Source organism: Sorghum bicolor, chromosome 8, assembly GCF_000003195.3.
Source record: "Sorghum bicolor cultivar BTx623 chromosome 8, Sorghum_bicolor_NCBIv3, whole genome shotgun sequence".
In the NCBI taxonomy this organism is placed as follows: Eukaryota; Viridiplantae; Streptophyta; class Magnoliopsida; order Poales; family Poaceae; genus Sorghum; species Sorghum bicolor.
In genome coordinates this window covers 59986086-60004803 of record NC_012877.2, presented here as the reverse complement: position 1 = coordinate 60004803, position 18718 = coordinate 59986086, and the positions used below count along the sequence as shown (strand labels likewise).

The 18718-nt window shown below is 43.7% G+C and overlaps 2 protein-coding genes across 4 annotated transcripts; one reads left to right on the top strand and one right to left on the bottom strand.

Moving 5' to 3' along the window:
- On the top strand, positions 2079-8955 carry LOC8070150 (putative disease resistance protein RGA3). Of its 3 annotated transcripts, none has more exons than XM_021445991.1 (7): positions 2079-2303; positions 2434-2571; positions 2665-2834; positions 2955-7727; positions 7871-7973; positions 8137-8330; positions 8476-8955. In XM_021445991.1, the coding sequence occupies exon 4, from the start codon at positions 3050-3052 to the stop codon at positions 7715-7717; it is 4668 nt and encodes a 1555-aa protein (XP_021301666.1). In that variant the 5' UTR covers positions 2079-2303; positions 2434-2571; positions 2665-2834; positions 2955-3049; the 3' UTR covers positions 7718-7727; positions 7871-7973; positions 8137-8330; positions 8476-8955. The 3 variants fall into 3 exon arrangements, with proteins under 3 accessions (XP_021301666.1, XP_021301663.1, XP_021301665.1); XM_021445988.1 differs by having other exon boundaries at positions 2430-2571; XM_021445990.1 differs by having other exon boundaries at positions 2430-2571; positions 7841-7973.
- LOC8070149 (receptor homology region, transmembrane domain- and RING domain-containing protein 1) lies at positions 9891-16637 on the bottom strand. The gene is made up of 5 exons (XM_002442472.2): positions 16026-16637; positions 14459-14744; positions 13878-14102; positions 13193-13597; positions 9891-11082 (listed from the first exon to the last, which is right to left on the bottom strand). Exons 2-5 carry the CDS (start codon positions 14595-14597, stop codon positions 10199-10201), a joined length of 1653 nt encoding a protein of 550 aa, XP_002442517.1. The 5' UTR covers positions 14598-14744; positions 16026-16637; the 3' UTR covers positions 9891-10198.

Sequence of the window (18718 nt, the reverse complement as noted above, 5' to 3'; positions counted from 1 at the left end):
CACGCAGCTCCACCAGCATCATCGCCGTCAACCATGTCGACAACGTCTTCCTCGTCCTCGCTGCCTGTAGCATCCTCGATGAGGACCGATGGCCCGAATAGCTCGGCCTCAACCCCGGGAGCAGAACCGTGCTCACCTTGCTGCAGGGAGCAGGGCCCCAGACTCGCGGCCGCCGGGGAGGTGACGGTGGGTAGCGCGTTCCTAGGCAGGGCCGCCGCGTTGGCGCCGCCACCGACGAGGCCCATCCCCGAGTGGGGGCAGGAGCTTGACGACGTAGGCAGCCTTGCCGCACTCATCTGTGCCCCCGAACGTGGACTGGAGGCATAGGAGTAGAGGGCGGCCTAAAGCTTGGGAACGTAGAGGCGTAGGCAGGGTCGGGGTTGGGAACGTAGAGGCGTAGGCAGGGTCGGGGTTGGTGATGGGTCCTGTGCCCTAATAACACCACCTCTCTCTTAACTAAAGCTTTTATCTATTCACTTGGCATAGCTTTGTGGAAGTTCATGGTTTTCTAGTGTTTGTACATGTGACGTCTAATTGCAGTTTAAAGTCACTATTTATATTTTTTTTATTCCTTAGAGCAACTGAGCTGAGTGGTGGTGCCATATATAGTAGTGTTTCACAAACAACATTGTCAGTGTACAAAAATCAGATGGTCTTCTCAATATGTTTGCTGTAAAATACTCATTTATCAGCCTAAGCTCAAATACAAACCTTTTAGTTGTTTTGGGTTTCTGCCTATTCTTCTGTTGGGATCACAACCTCAGATGCTGTTCCTTTTTCAGTCTAGCTAGAGTTGGCCACACAAGCCAATTTGTTTGGGAGCTACACAATTTCAACTTTGTCACGTTTTTGTAATATAATGCAGACATAAATTGATGAGGTGTATTTGTGTGTTCTCTACGTTAGTGCTTACTTTAATAAGATTGTCACCCATACATGTCTTTTATTATAGAATATATTTTCATAATAAATAAATTTAGATATATAAATGTAAATATTATTCACTAGCTTGGTTAACTTTGACGAACACTGATACGTAGTTGTATCCTTGATGAGGTAGTACAAAAATAGTTGGAACACCAGTTAACTTAAAGGTGCAATGGTCATTTGAGCCACCCGTTCGACGACGTTTGCAGGAAACGGCGACAGGTGACAAGGACATAATAGTGTGGTTAGATGGGTGGGCAGCGAGAGCCTGGAGGCGACGAGGAACAGGCCCACGGTGGCCAGCATCTCTGCTAACTGTATTGGATGGCGACGAGGAACATGGCGTGCTTGTTTGGTTGGTTGTTCTATTCCAGCAAAGCTGTATTTGGTTCGATGATTTTTTGACCTAGTTGATATACGAGCCCCCCAGCTTTGGCCATCTTTAGATCCGAATTTTTTTTAGATTTTGACACTGTAGTACTTTCATTTTTATTTGACAAACATTGTCCAATCATGGAGTAACTAGGCTTAAAAAATTTGTCTCACGATTTACAAGCAAACTGTGAAATTAGTTTTTATTTTTATATATATTTAATGTTCATGTACCGTAAGATTTGATGTGATGGAGAATCTTAAAAAGTTTTTGGTTTTTAGAGTGAACTAATCAAGGCCTTTATATGCACCCATCCAAATATAAATAAGTTGTAAATGTCTAGAAGTAGTCTGATTACTTTTTTTTGTATTGCGAACATAATTTCGCTTCTTTTTATGGCCCTGTTTAGTTTTTCACCCAACAAATTTTCAGCCATCCCATCATATCTTTAGACACATGCATGGAACCTTAAGTGTAGATAAAAAATAAACTAATTACACAGTTTGGTTAAAAATCGCGAGACGAATCTTTTAAGCCTAGTTAGTTCATAATTAGCCTTAAGTGCTACAGTAACCCACATGTGCTAGTGACAGATTAATTATGCTTAATAGATTTGTCTTGCAGTTTCCAGACGAGCTATGTAATTTGTTTTTTTATTAGTTTCTAAAAACCTCTTCCGACATCCTTCCAACGCATCCGATATGACATCTAAAAATTTTTTATTTCCAAATTAAACAGTGCCTAAAGGCTCATTTTCGCTGTCTGCCGGGACCAGAGACTCAGGATAGCTCGTGAACGGTGGCGGCTCCATTCCATATGGTGACCGTCGACCTACAGACTGGCGTTGACGCAGTGGATGATTGCATTATTGCTCTTGCTCCTCATTTCCTCAGCCATCAGCTCCTCCGATCTCTTGCCTGGCTGAACTCTGTCGCCGATTGTGTGCTCGAAGCAAAGCAACTTGGGGCATCAGATCCTGCTCGGCTGCTCCTTCCTCTGCTCTGTGAGTAAACTTGTAGATAGTTTTTCTCCTAGATCAGGCTCTGGCAGCACGCAGCAGAAGCAGCATCAGTATTGCTTATTAGTGGCACTCGATAACGGTGGTTTCATCTCTCCCTGCACGCTGAAGCAAGTAATTAAACTCTAGAGACCTTCGGAGCCACTGCTGCCGTACTGCACGCAGAAGCATCAAACGCAAGAGAAGCACCAAGCAGACATTGAAACAACTTGGGTGGACAGATCAGATCAGATCCTGCACGTTTCTCTACTTGGTGAGTAAAATTGTAGACAGTTTTTTCTCCTTTGGCAGCAGTATTGCTTATTAGTGACACTCACTGATGGTGGTTTCTTCTCCCTGTGCGCAGGATGTTCTGACTCAACAGATGTTCTGACTCCATTCTCAGCTTCTGATTCTCGCATGTCAAGTTATCTTGCTTGAGGTCTTGACGCAGGAGTTTGCAAGCATCGGTCGAGTGTGTCCTCAAAACAACTTGTAGCATCAGATCAGATCAGATCCTGCTCCTTCCTCTGCTTGGTGAGTAAACATGTAGATAGCCTTTTCTCCTCTGGCTCGAGCAGCAGAAGTAGCATCAGTATTGGTTATTAGTGGCACTAACTAATGGTGGTTTGTGGTTTCATCTCTCCTGGACTGCAGGCAGGCAGAACCATCAAATAAACTCAAGAGATCTTCTGATCCAATAGTCCCGTACTGTGCACAGCTACACAAGCACACATCTCCTCGGCGTGATCATGGCGACTGCCATGGTCAGCGCAGCGTTTTCGGTGGTGGGCAAGGCGCTGGCTCCCCTAACCGATGGCTTGCTCAAGGACTGGGCAGCCAGCGTGGAGCTCGGTGACAACGTGGAGTCCCTCGAGCGAGAGCTAAAACTCGTGAAGGCCCTGCTTGAGCCCACCGCCGGCAGGGAAATAGACAACTCGTCACTCAAGGAGCTTTTAGAGGAACTGAAAGAGCTTGGGTATGATGCCGAGGATGTGCTGGACGAGCTGGACTACTTCCGCATCCAGGACGAGTTGGACGGCACCTTCCATGCTGCCGACAAGCATGCCAAGGGTGTCACCCATAACCTGGCCCTGAATGTGCGTCACACTGCAAAAGCTGTTGGCAAGCAGATTTGGTTACCTTCATGCTTCTCATCTGCTGCTTCTTCGGAGGCCAAGGCTAATCAAGGGGTCAACAGACACAAGGCAAAGCTCAACTCCAGATCTTGCTGCAACCCCATCCACACTGTCGGTAAATGCTTCCCTTGCTCATCTTTGCCATCTGATCCTGATGATGACAATGGTGACAAAGTTGACTATGGCATGCACAACAATTCACCGCAGAGAAACCTTATTACAGATAATGAACCACCCAAGTTGAGATTTAATAGAGTGGATGCCTCCAAAAGAATGCAGGATGTTGTAAAGAAATTGCGACTCGTGCGTCAAGATGTTTCTGGCATTATTGCAACATTAGGTTCAAATTGGAGCACTGTCCCAAATATTGCACAGAGTCGTCCTGTCACCACCTCTCAAAGTATAGAACAGAAACTGTATGGGAGGGACCTTCTAATGAATAACATCATACATGATATTACAAAGGGTAAACACTCTACTGAGATCCTTACGGTTATACCAATTGTTGGTCCAGGGGGCATAGGAAAGACAACTCTTGCACAACATATATATCACAGTCCAGATGTGCAAGACCATTTCGATGTCAGAGTTTGGACATGTGTATCACTCAACTTTAATGTGAATAAGCTGATAGAAGAAATTCAAGGATATATCCCTAAAATTGATGGTGAAAGTAGTAATGGTACTGCTGGTGAGTTAATTCGGCAAAGATTGAAAAATAAGAGGCTATTGCTTGTATTAGATGATATATGGGACTGCAGTGATGAGGATGAATGGAAACGGCTACTGGTGCCATTCCAAAAATCACAAGTACAGGGTAATATAATTATAGTCACCACAAGGTTTCCAGCACAAGCACAAATAGTGGTTCGAAAAAACGATCAGCCAATATATTTGAAAGGCTTAGAAAATAAAGAATTTGAGGAATTATTCCTAGAAGTTATCTTTGGTGATGATGATCAATCTAGAAAGGACCACACATCCTTGCTAGAAACTGGGTTCAAGATAGCTTGTAGACTAAAGGGCTCCCCTCTTGCAGCAAAAACTGTTGGTAGATTGTTGAAAACCGAACTTGATTTGGCTCACTGGACTAGAATCTTAGAAAGTAAGGAATGGGAGCATAGTAGTGGCAAGAATGACATTATGCCTGCACTGAAATTGAGCTTTGATCACCTGCCTTCTCAGCTTCAGCAGTGCTTCTCCTTCTGTGCTTTGTTTCCTCAAGATTACATATTCAAAAGAGAAGAGCTAGTTAACTTCTGGATAGGACAGGAAGTCTTGCATTCATTACATGGTCAAAATAAAAGAGTTGAAGATATCGGGCTAAGTCATTTGACTGAGTTGTTTAATTATGGATTTTTGGAAAACAAAGTGAACGAAGATGGACAAACTTTTTATATTGTTCATGATCTCTTACATGAATTGGCACGGAAAGTTTCATCACTTGAATGCCTTAACATAGAGAGTTCTCAATCTCATGTGAGCACATTAGAAGTCCTACCATCAATTCGCCATTTGTCTATCAACATAGATGCTACTAGTGCCAAGGATAGATTGACTCTCAAAAATAGTGTTGAGGATTTCAATACATTGGGTAGAAGATTAAAAGTTGAAAAACTGCGGACTTTGATGATATTTGGGGAACACCATGGTTGCTTTGTGAAAGCTTTTGGTGAATTGTTTAGGGAAGCAAAGGCCCTTCGTGTGATTTTTCTATCTGGCACATCCTATAATGTGGAAGATTTGCTACACAACTTTTACCAACTTGTCCATCTTCGCTACCTTTGGATTGGAGGTTCTTTTCGATATGAAGCAAGATTTCCTAACAAACTTTCTAGATTCTATCACATGATGGTTCTAGATGCACATCATTATGCTTACATCGATGTTTTACCAAGAGATATGAGCAACCTTGGAAAATTGCGTCATTTTCATGTTCAAGATGATTCAACACACTCTAGTATTGTTGAGGTTGGGAAATTAAAATCACTACAAGAGTTAAGAAGATTTGTGGTCAAACAAGAAGATAAAGGTTTTGAATTAAGGGAGATAGGACATTTGGTACACCTTTGTGGATCATTGAGCATTTATAATCTTGAAAATGTTCGCGTGAAGGAAGAAGTAGATGAAGCAAAACTGTTGCAAAAAAGCCGACTACAAGAGTTGACATTACATTGGGATAATATTGACCGGTCTCCCATAGACTATACACTAGAAGAACATGTTCTTGAAAGGCTTAAGCCAAACAACAATCTTCTAAAGTTATCTATTAAAGGGCACAGAGGAACCACTTGCCCTTCCTGGCTTGGTACCAACCTCTCCTTCAAAAGTTTGGAATCTCTCTGCCTAGATGGTGTAGCTTGGAAAACATACCCCCCTATAGGAGACTTGTGGACAGTTAATAGGCTTGGCACATCAGATAATATCCCTAACATAAGGTTTGAAAATTTGAGAAGGCTAGAACTTGTAAACTTACCATGGTTGAAAAAGTGGGTTGTACATGCTCCCTGTCAGTTGTTTCGATTCTTGGAAGTACTTATCATCAGTGGTTGCTCTCAACTAGAGGAGTTGTCCTTTCAACATTTGGCTTGTTGTCAACAAAGGAAAGAGCCAAATGTAAATTCATTTCCTAGGCTCATGAAGCTCAAGATCAAGGAATGTCCACAGCTACTATCATTTCCTCCCATTCCTTGGAATAAGGCTCTATGCACCATCAATATAGAAGGAATCGGAAGTTCATGTCTTGATAAATTTGTTTGTGAAAAAAGATTTTTCAGTCCTGAATATGATTTGACAATAGAGGGAAAGGATACAATTTTTGTTTATGAAAGAAAGAAGGATACAATTCATAGCAAGATTTGGAATGTGCTAGATTTTCATAGCCTAACTGGACTGAACACGTTGAGGATGGAGAGGTGCCAACCCCCACCACTAAGTTGCTTACAAATTCTATCATCCCTAAGGGCCCTAGAGATCTCTTGTTCGAGTAATGCCTTTTCATTTGTTGAAGCTGACAGCCATGTCAAATACCAGTTTCCAGTTGAACATTTATCCTTCCATGAGTGGAATGCTAGTGGGAAGGAGTTAACACAGCTACTCACTTACTTTCCAAGGCTCTCATATATGCTGCTGCTGGCAGCAACTAAAATAACAGGGCTGAGTGTGACGGGGCAACAGGCAACGGAAATAACTGCACCATTATGTTCATCTAACAATGTGGACCCAACAGCAGAGGACGAAATAGTTGCATCAGAAGAAGCAGAACGTGGCCTGTTGCTTTTGCCTCCCCAACTGCAGGACCTGTGGATCGGCAGGTGCCCAGACCTGAGCCTCCTCCGCTCCAATCCACATGACGACAGCAACGAAGAAGATGGAGGAACTGGGGGAAGAGGAGGAGGGCTCCAAGGTCTAACCTCCCTCCGACGGCTGAGAATCTGGGGTTGCCCCAAGCTCCTGTCCGCCTACACGTCTTATTCATCCTTCTCTTCTTCTTTCCCCTTCCCCAACTCCCTGGAACACCTTGAGATTAAGGGAGCAGTGGGCACAGAGGTGCTGCTGCCTCTATCAAACCTCACCTCTCTCACAAGTTTAGACATATCCAGCTGTGGGGATTTAAGAGGCGAGGGATTGTTGTCTCTACTCGCCCAAGGCCATCTCACCAAATTATCTGTCATCCAAACGCCCAATTTCTTTGTTGATTCCGATCCCTCGCAGGTGCATGAACAGGAGATTCCATCCTGTTCCTCCAAACTGCAGGAGCTCCAAATAAATGATGTGGCTGGATTCACTACTGCGGCCATTCATCGTAGCCTGATCTTTTCCTCGCTCACCAAATTGAATATTCAATTTGATCATAAGTTGGGGCGCTTCACAGAGCAGCAAGAGGCCCTTGTGTTTGTCGACTCCCTCGAGGATGTCACATTTCGTTCCTGCTTCAACCTGCAGTCCCTCCCTGAACGGCTACATACACTTCACAACCTCAAGAGGTTATACATCAGGTATTGCGAAGCAATCCAGATGCTACCCAAGGATGGTCTCCCAAGTTCACTTGAAGAATTGTATATCAGCAATTGTCCAGAACTCCAGTCACTGCCCAAGGATTGCCTCCCAGATTCACTGCGAGAATTAACGATCGAAGACTGCCCAGCAATACGGTCGCTGCCCGAGGTGGATGACCTTCCAAGTTCACTGCGAGAATTATATGTCAGTGACAGCAAAAGCGAGGAGCTAAGGAGGCAGTGCCGCAAGTTGATAAATATCATTCCAATAGTGAGAGTCTGACAATCCCAAGGTAACAAAGAGGTGGAACTTCCCACCCACCAATTTCCCTTGCTTCTTCCTAACCCCATAAACCTCAGTCATTCTTGTCTCGTTTATTTGACCACAATTTATGTTTTCTTCTAGGTAACCGGTTTGTTTCCATCTGCTGTGCAGGACATTTCTTCATATTTGTGTATTATTCTGTCCTTTGGATTCTCTCTCTATCTATTCACAATTTTGAATTCTAAAGCTTGCTTCCACCCTGTACATCAAACTGGTAAGTGCCTGTAAATCACATCTGTAGTCTCGTACAACTATTTACATGTTAGGCATGTTGTTCACTGCTTATTTGATGATCGTTCTGGTTAGTTATACACTTTTCCCTTATTAATGCCTTTGGTTTTCTGTCTAACAATAAGCCTATATATGTTTCCAATCAGGTGAATATCTTTAGCGTACTCCTTCCTTGTCGTTCTGAATCTCGGAAGATTTACTGAAACAATGGATGCTGTTGTGTGACTTTTTTTTCTAGTCAATGGTTTGCACTCTTAGGAAAGCCAGTTCAGCAATAAATGGTTTCATTCTTCCTATGTCTCCTGGATCTCAAAAAAAATAGGCTCTCCTTCTAGAAAAGGTAACAAACACATTTTAAAAAGTATGTCATGTCTATGTTGAACATGATGTTTATATATAGATATACCCATTTATATTTTGTTTTAAAAAAGTATATTCTGTATGACCCTTCATTTTTTTTTACACTTTTGTCATACTATGCACAGTTGTCTTGCACGACGGTGGCGCAGACGATGTGGTCGTCGTCGTTCCCGACGGACGCGGACTTCGGCTTCGCCGGCGTCCCTGGTCCTACCGGTGGACACCGCGTTCGGGAGGATGTGCTCGGACTTGCTCTCTGCATTGCCACGCGCCCTGGAGACGGCGGCGAGGAAGACGACGAGGTGCGGGGCTCGAGAGGAAGACGACGAGCGCATCTTCAAGCCATTCACGGACGAGTACCTCGGTCTCTCCCGCACCAACTATCTGCGCCTCGTCTGTGATCTGTATATGTACACACCTGCTGCTGTTGCTCGATCGTCGATCCCCATTCCCCATTCGTTTTATAATAATGACTACTCTTTCCGCCGTTAAATATAACGTATTTTTCTTTATTCTAAGTAAACCTACCTTGTATGTTTGATTGAAATTATAGAAAAATACATTATTCACTTTTCCTACAACAACAAAGTAAGTTATTGTAAAAATATCTTTGAGAATGTTTCTGGTGGAGCTTATATGATGTCAAAAATAATATTGTTCTTTTCTTTAACTTGGTCAAATATAAGAAGAAAGATGGCTTGACTCATTACGATAAATAAACATACACCATATATTTCAGGATGTAGGAAGTTGGCTGCATGCTGCACAAAATATGTCATAATATTTAGCGGGTGGCCGTCGACAGAATAATATACATACTCCCTTCCTCCTACAATAAGTGATGTTTTTTACTTTAAAATTTCTTTTTTTGATTATTTGTCTTATTCTTTTTTATGTAAATAAAGTTATTATTAGAGTGATACTTTAATAATATTACAAAATTTTTTAATAAAACAATAGCCAAACAAGAAGCCCAGGAACATAAAAAAAATGTCGCTTATTTTGGGATGGAAGGAGTACATCAAATGAGATATAAACAATTCACAAAGTGCTCGTCTAATATATATCAGCTTGTTTTGTCTAGTTTCAACTAATTAAGGTCAAAAGAGCATACGCCATAGTGTAGCTTCTTTTGCTGCACAGGAGCAGCATCTTTTATGTATCGCGTAGCCTTCCTTATTCCTACCAGTTGCAAAGGAAAGCAATATACTAAAATAAAACTTAGCATCAAGAGTTACAGGTTATTAGTTTCATTTGCCACCAAGAAAGAATCAAATAGCTTGCAAGTTTTTGTCTTTTCTTGGAATCAATAATCTTGTCTCATGGTATCGGCATGTACAGCCTTCAGTGCGCTGTGAAATTTAGCTCGCTTTGTCTAAGGATGCACTTAATTGGAGCCAGAATTGTCAGCAGGCTGAGGCACTATGCTGATGACACTTTAACAGCTCCCATATCTATGAAAATTCTTCTTGTAACTCGACGACAAAAATATAGAGAACAGAAAAAAGGACGATTGATAATGCAGCTAAAAGGCGTCGTATTTGGGAGAACAGCAGGCTTTCCATTTTTCCTAAGGCTTTAGAGTCAAAGGGGTGGCAACCAGCCCAACACCTGATCAAATGAAATGGAAACATTGAAACAAACGAACTAATTCAACCTACCAGCTTCCATACAAACAAAGATTCTTCCTGTTATTTGTCATATGCACACAAGACACGACAAAGATAAGAACAAGAACAAAATCTATGCTATACATGTTTCTCCCCACCTAGGTAATGTTACAGGCCTCATTGTATGCACAGATCATGCCGCATGTTGTAGTACACATCCGAACACCTTCCTCACTCCTCAGCACCCTGGCAATGACTGGGCTGATGTCATGTCAGACAAACTGGCATCTGAATCGCCACAGCGTCTCAGGTAGGACTGCCGCAAGGACTGAGCTGATGATGCGCCTGCCGCCACATTTGCATCCGACTGAAACTGCTGTGGCAATGACTGGGCTGACATCATGTCAGACAGACTGGCATCTGAATCCCCACAGTGTCTCAGGTAGGACTGCCGAAAGGACTGAGCTGATGATGTGCCTGCTACCACATTTGCCTCCGACTGAAACTGCTGTGGCGACTGAGGGGCCATGGTAGACAGGCTTGGCCCTGATTCTCCACATCGCCTTAGGTATGACCCATGCTGGCTGGATCCTCCAAGATAGTAGTAGCTTGAAGAACCATACCCAGAATTCGAGATGTAGGATGAACTGACATGTGGACTGAGTGATCCATGCCCAGACTGGGCCAATTGGGGCAATGAATACCTTATGCTGATTGGTGGAGACAGGTGGCTGCCAACAAGGGAGTGCGCCGATGACAAATGTGAGATGCGAGGGTGGGGAGATGACATATTTGCAAGGTCTGCAGTGCTTCTGCTTGTATGGATGCCAGGTAAGTTTGTGCGAGATCTAAAGGGGTTGGGAGACTGGGGCGTACTAGAAACAGAGTAAGCACGAGAAACTGAGTGTGATGAAGGATGACGGCTTATTGGCCTTGGAGGGGAGGCTGCCACACTGGACCTGAATGAAGATGGCCGAGAAGGTAACCGAACAGCAGAAGAAAGCAAGGGGGTAGCCTCTGTGGCAGGAAATTCTGATACTCCACTCATCGCATCTCGCTTGCATACAGGACAGAATGTTCTCCAAGAAGTTAGCCACAAGTCCACACAAGCTGCATGGAACTCTGCAAGGCAATGGACAAAAATTATCAGTTTACTACTTTACACATCCCATTCTTTGCACAACTCGTTTTATAAAGGGTACACAGTACACTTCATTCAGTGAAATAACTTGTTTTTCCCCATCAATTAAATTTGCAGTATTCTCGATGCCTAAGGATAAAAACTCAAAACTATTACAAGAAAACATTAGCCTTACATTCAGTAATAAATCAAGAAAATCTGTAATATTCTGACAGGAACCTGCGCAAGTCGCACAGAGTTGCCCCCGCGTCGCTCCCCCACGCGGGGCGACACGGGCGGCCCTCCACCGAAGCGCTAGCAGCAGCCCCTTCCCGCACCTTCCTATGCCGCGCCGCCGCCGGAGCTGGCCGCCGGCGTGGCCACGCGGCTCACCGGGATGGCGGTGGCGGGGCCTCTCCTCTCCTCGTGATTTGGTGGCGCATGCGGCAGCGAGCCGGCGGACTCCCATGCGGGCTGCGTGGAGCCCGACGGCGCGTCCGCTGCGGCTGTGGCGGCGCCGGCCAGTGTCCAGGCTGGTGCGTGGGGGCGGGGCGGATCTTCTTCTCCTCCACCTGTCCCTTCCTCCGGCCCTGACGGCATCGACGGCGCTTGCCCAAGTCGCCGGAGCTAGGTCCTGGGCGGCCAGATCCGGTGTCCGCATGGCAGCTGGAAACGGCGCTCACTTCGAGGGCTGGCGACGGCTGTGGGTGGCCAAGACGGAGGCGGTGGCGCCAGCCAGGGGTGTCGGCATTGGTAGTGACGGTTCCGACGCCCCCTGGGGCCTGGGCAAGGGGCGGCGCCCATAGGGTGGGACGTGTCTGGTGGCGGCTGGTGACGGGTCAGCAGTGTCGGCAGCACGTGCAGAGAGCCAGCAATGGTGGCTGGTGTTACGCGAGCAGCAGAGTCAGGTCCGGCTCTGCGTTGCCCGGTCAGAGGGGGTGGCGACCGACGCAGCTGTGCGGCTGCTGCGTGCAGCCGGCGTGTCGAGGCTCCTCTGAAGGGGTTGATGTGGAGCGGCGGGACAACGATGATGGTAGTGTTGGCCGGCAAGGGGCCTGGCTTCTTGGCCCGACGTCTCGTGCTAGAGGACTCCTTGGGCGAAAGCTTGGCGATGGCGACGCCTATGGGTGCCGCTTTCCCTGTTGGGGGCGTCGTGTATCTCCTCTACCACTGTCATCCAAGGGCGAAAGCTCTGTCCAGTTTGGACGTGCGATGGTGGCGCCATCGGTGCTGCGACCTTCCTGAAGGCGTCGTGTTTTGGATTTCGTGGCTTCGATGTCTCCTTCGGTGTTTGCTCTTCTCTTCTTGGCACCTGGTTGACGCTTTATGGCGGGTCTTGCTGTGAGAAGTCGACGCTGCTCGTCGGGGACGTGGCTCGGCAACGATGACATGCGGCGAGCCCCCACCTTCTTCGTTGGCTGGGGTTTTCTGGGGTTGGCATGCGCCGGAGGCAAGGCATGTGGTCGTGACTGGAAGTCGGCGCTGCTCTTTGCAGGTTGCTTGAGCTTGGCAACGATGACCGGTTGCGACCGCTTGCTTCCGGCTCGTAGGGGGTGGCTTGTGTGGGTGGACTGACATGGGAAGTCGGAGCTGCTCGTGGCTTTGCAACTATGCTCGGCAACGATGACCCATGCAGTGTGTCGTGTTTGTACTCAGCTGCGCCGCGTGTGTTAGTTAGCCCCTTGGGTACCCTTTTTGGCATCCCATTGGCTAGCCTCTTGTACATAATTTCTTTCGTCTTAATTGAGCGGCAGAGCTCCTGCCATTGTTTCAAAAAAAATAATCTGTAATATTCTGTAAACATAAGAATTAAGTGATTGCTACAGGAAAAGGCTTGCCCAGAAGTTCCCACACCAATTAAAAACAGTGTGTTTAAATGAAATTACTATATATATTTTTGTTACATTTTTTACTTACTGCTTTGTTTTGTCTAGTTCTTGTTGGATTTCATACAGATCTTGCACAAGGTTTTGTTTCTTTTTCATCCCAAATCAAAAGACTAAAAAGTACAGTATAGCAGATCAGTTTGATGTGGTAGAGTCTCAGTCATACTATTATAGTAGCATAATATAACAAAAAAAAACTAAGGTGTTGAAAGTGAGACAAACATACTGTGACGACAAGGCAGCACTCTTAGCTTTTCTCCGACACTATAGTCTTCCAAACAAATGGCACACATTGACGATGTACAGTTATCTTCTTGCACCTTTGTGAAAATAAGACTTGGCATTGCCTTAACTAATTGACTGCTCATTCCATGGAACTCTCTAGCTTCTGGGATTCTAGGGTGGTCTCTCCTTATCCGATGCCTTCTCACAAAGAAACACGTAGCTAATACAGCAGACATGGCAAGCAGCGATATGAATGAGATTCCCATGATCGACCAGGCTGAGTTCTCAACTGTAGGTAGTATCCACACCTCTACATCAGTATGGCCTGAAAAATTCTTCAACACCTCTCCTGAGGCCTTCGAAACGAAAACAGCATATATATGTATGCCACTTGAGCTTCCAGCCACTGCAACATTTCTAGTTAGATAGAGAAGGTACACGATCAATTGCCAATATAAATTAGTGGAATAAAATTGCATCAGTTATGCAGTTAATTTTTGCTCTATATTTGAGCATGATCATTGTTTTGACTCATTTGTAGAGAGCAGCTTGTGCACCAGTCTTGTCTCTACTTAGTGCACGGCTATCTATTCAACTTCACAATGCTATAGATAAAGTGCATCATGCATCTACACAATTTGCATTAAGAAAATGAAGGAGCATGTGCAAGTGACAAGGAAAATTACTTGAAACCAGGACCCCGCTATTTTCATTGTCATACACAATTGCAGCTTTGAATCCAGCATCCTGTGCATTTTTTACTTTCTCATCGAATGTGCAACCGCCTCTTACAATTAATGCAAAGGGGGATGGTGGGCCCTTGACTGCCTTGATTGTTAACGGGCTGCAGGCATCCAAAGGTTCAGAAGCATAAACTACGCCATTGACTCCTGACCCTTTCACTCCTGGAGCTGCATTCCAATTGAAATGGCATGTTTCAAACCTTAAGGAAAATAAAATACTTGATGAATGTGAAAAAGAATAAGAGAGTAAGAAAAAAAATGAAGATACACAACCAAAAGCCCAAGCTTAATGATAGTCAGAGAAATGGTGTAAAACAGCCACAAAAGCATGATAGTAGGCAGTGCAATGGATTCACACATCACCATGAATCAGCTAGTCTACAGTGTAAGCAAGAAGGTCAAACATAATACCTAAACTGAGCATATAGGCAAGCAATACAAACAAAAAGTTTTAAATTAAGTGGCATGCAATGCTAGCAGTTGACGAGACAAAATTAAATGACTGTAAGGAGTGCAGGACTCACAAAAGCTTGCCTCAATGTCATCAAAGGACAAGGTCAGATTATTCCCCAATAGCACGACATTGGCATCTCCCATCTGAGCCATGAGACAGACAATGACATAAAGAACAAGAAATCTACTCTTTATCTGGGCAGTCGCCATTCTCCAAAGCCCTAGTAGAAGAAAATTTAACTCTTTTTCAAGAAGCACAAGCACATAACTGACAATACGGAGAGCCAACTCAATACTTCAAATACTCCAAATAAGTATCTCCAAGTGCAGCTAAATGCTTACACCCGCCAGCAGTACCTGTGGGTCACAAAGCAACAAATCAGGTTCATTCCTGAAAGAATTTTGAGTAGAAGTTGGAGATATTAATATTTCCGATTTAGTAGAAGGAACAAAACTATTCCCATAAATTCTGTTTTTATTTCCACAATTAGCAAGGGAAGAGCCAATCTTCCAAAAGTATGTGGTCATGAAACACGGTAAATACAACTCCTCTCAATGGCCTTCCCTAAGAAATTGAACTATGACGAAAGAAGAAATTGGCATGGTATGACACTGAGCTAGAAAATCTCAAATCTGCAACAGTCTCCCAAATGTTAGGACTCAACAAATAATTTCAGTATTAAGCACACAATGCTAGATAATGACAGTCCGAACACGGAAGATAAAACTGGATGGTTTTGAGTCAGTGTAAAGAAGAAGTGGACAGAGGGAGATTCAGATTCGGCTAAAGAAGTGTGGCCATAACATAAAGCTAGGCATTGAGGGCATCTCGAACCCAAATCTCTAAATCTCAGCTACAACCAAACGCTGACTCTCGGAAAGTCAGAATGGTTTCGAGTGTCAGCACTTGGTTCTATTGAATCTGAATCTCCCTCCCATGTGCCACTTCTTTATACTGACTCCAAAAGCTTTTATCTTCCGGAGTCAAAGTGTCACATCTAGTGCTGTGTTGCTTAATAACGAGATTTTTGCTCAGTCTTAACATTGTGAGATTCTTGGTGATTCAAGTGGCAAATAGATCACATAAAAAAGGAATCATTACTGGTGTTTGTTTTCAGTTTTCCATGGTGACCCACAGCCATAGCAGCATCACTAAGACAATCCAATATAGCTATGTTAGACTACAAGGTATTGCAAGTTACCAAATTCTAAATGGCAATAAAAACATGCTACCTCCTAATCAGGCCACTGTACCATGCTTTTTTCCCCTTCTCAATCAACTATCTTGGGGTGAATAATATGTAGAACTGCATACTTAGGCCTTGTTTACTTCCACCTCAAAACCCAAAATTTTTCAAGATTCACCGTCACATCGAATCTTTAGACGCATGCATGGAGTATTAAATATAAACAAAAATAAAAACTAATTGAACAGTTTGGTCGGAATTTACGAGACGAATCTTTTGAACCTAGTTAGTCCATGGTTGGACAATAATTACCACATACAAACGAAACTGCTACAGTGTCGCGAAATTTTTCCCAAGGGACTTAAACACGGCCTTAGCACTGCATTTTCTGGATTGCTCATCAGAATATTAAAGACAGCACTTCCAAACATATAATTTTGACATCACTCACAGAAGCATCATGGCGAAGAAGTCCGTCCACTTCCCCCACACCAGCAGCGGCATCAGCTGACCATGGAGTGCCACCACTGGCTCCAATCCCTTGTTGCGTTGCTGGAGACAAGAGACCTTGGACGGTTGGACCACTTCCACTCACACCTGCTTTTCCGGCGACAGGAGTACCTGCTGTGGTCGGGACCCTCCAGCCCCTCCAATCCGCCGGATCCGCTTCGAGGAGGAAGGTCACGCACGACTCACATTAAGGTCGGGGTCGGAGAAGAACTCCCTGGCCGAGGGATTGGTGACCGGCGGCGTGACGGAGTCCTAGAACTCGCCGTCATCCCCGTGCTCCAGGAAGAGCTACCTCGCGGCAACGGCGGTCACGAGGAGGAGACACAGCGGATGGCGGCGACGGAGTGGGTCGGCGTGCAGCGGCGACGCGGAGGGGGAACAGGGACTCCGGAGCAGCGGCTCACCGACGCTAGGAGAGGAGGGGGACTAGAGTGGGAAGGCCGGAGGCGGAAGCGAAGTCGCTTTTCGTTTTTTTCTCGCCGGCGAGTCCGCGGGACGGAGACGGAAGAGACGGTACGAGTGGATAGAGTCGGGAGGGCAAATTGGTCTTTTGATCAACCATAAGCGCCTGCCGTTCTTGCAAATTGCAATGGTGCCAACACTACACCCTGGCTCTGGCTGTATGCTCAACTCATACGAGTTTTATGAGTATTATTATTATTATTATTATTATTATAACTTGATGTGATATAGTATTTGTTAATAAAGAAAGAAAATATAAATGTTTTATGTGATACTAGCAAATATACTCGTGCGTTGCAACGGGAGAAAAACATCAAATGGTCATAGAAAATGATGACATAATGTTACATATCTATTTATATTTACCCTTTTTACAAAATTTAAAGTCCATAATTTGTTTTATTAATAACCATGACATCTATAGTATTAGATAGTTAATATTTACAATAATATATAGCTTGGAGACATATTTATTTAATAATAAAAAAATTAGGTAAACATTATCTTACTCTAATATTACCTCCTAATATACCTTAGTATTATATTAAAACATGAGAAGTTTATTGCTAGCTTTATTTTTTTATTTAGATTAGGATTCTTATGAAATAGGATATATATATATCAGTTAAATATATGTAGATTACGAACACATAGACTTATGAAGTGTTCATATGATATAACAACACATCGTGCAAAGGTAGTGGAAGCCTCTTTTTTTATTTTTACACACTTGAATTGATTATAAACTATTTATGAAGCATAAATCTAGGTAAATTAGTAAATCAGTGAGATATACAGGAATGGTGCTAAAACTTTCACCACAAATCAAGCATCACATTAAATAGGCTACCATAAAATTTTCATAATAATTGAAGCAAGATAACTACAATTTCAATTTTACACTAAAAAGCATAGGCAAGCATCTCCAGCAAAAAAAAATATACTAAAATTTATGATATTTTTTGTTTACTGCATTGATCTACATATGTGGAGCTGAACAAAATTTGTTTTGTAATTTTTAGATTTTTCTATGAATTACTACACATTTATCGATTTCTAGCCGATTTAAAGAATAAAAGAAAAATAAACTAATAGGACAAACATTTTGCACCTAGGCTCGTGTATTCTCCTTATTCTCAACATACTCTGATATGTATTGTCAGTAATCTCTTTTTTCTTTTTCACATTAAGATGGCAACGGCCCGCCAAGCTGCTATCAAGCACCTAGGACTCGAGGCCCATCTAAAGGCAGCGAGAGCATTTATAACACGACCCAAGTAAGCCTCGCTCCCGGGTATCTGAGCAATTCTTCCTGTTACTTTTATAAAACTTCTCTCTTATATCATCAACCCACCGCTCATTAATACAATACCAACATTTTTGGATTCCAAATTCAGAGCAATACTTCTCGTCCCTTCTGCAAATTCGACTAATTCACCTAACATTATTTCACCAAGACCTATAATATGAGCAATCCCATCCCCCACTTGCACTACGTGACCGATATTCTTAATCCCTACTTTCCTATTATATTGTTCAATACGTTCGCGGAGAATTTTATTAATTTTGTCGACTCGAAGGGTTGACATTAATGTTTCTTTAATTTTTTGGAAGCAAGAGAAAAATAATGCCTAAATTCTAAACAAATGTAGTAGAAGTTCAAAACCTAATAAATTTAATTATCTTTTCCATTCTACTGGAAGCCCACCACCCAGCAGCACAACGCATCCACGCTGGAGTCCAGACGCCAACACTAGCTGCTGCTTGAATCCGTCCGAGACCGGCGGCTGCTTGAATCCATCCGGGACGTTGACCACCTGCCGGTAAGCTGTCCACGCACGGCTGCTTGGGAGCAAGCAACGAGCCGATGACACATGCGAGGCAAGATCCACTTCCTCAGCTCTCCAGGTAGCAGGGCGCTATAGCTTATGCTTGCTGATGACGATACCATCAAAGACTTGCGTGGATTTGGCTCTCTCGTGTCCACCTCTAATCTATTTTTGACTCCTATTTTGGACTTGTGTGGAGATGAGTGAAACAATTTGGGATGTATTTTTCTTGAATTTGACTTTTAACTTGTGGACTCTTATCAGTATAAATATATGTTGCGAATGTGTACTGATTTATGATGCCCTTATTTAAATGACAATGAGTTAACCGTAAAAGACGATG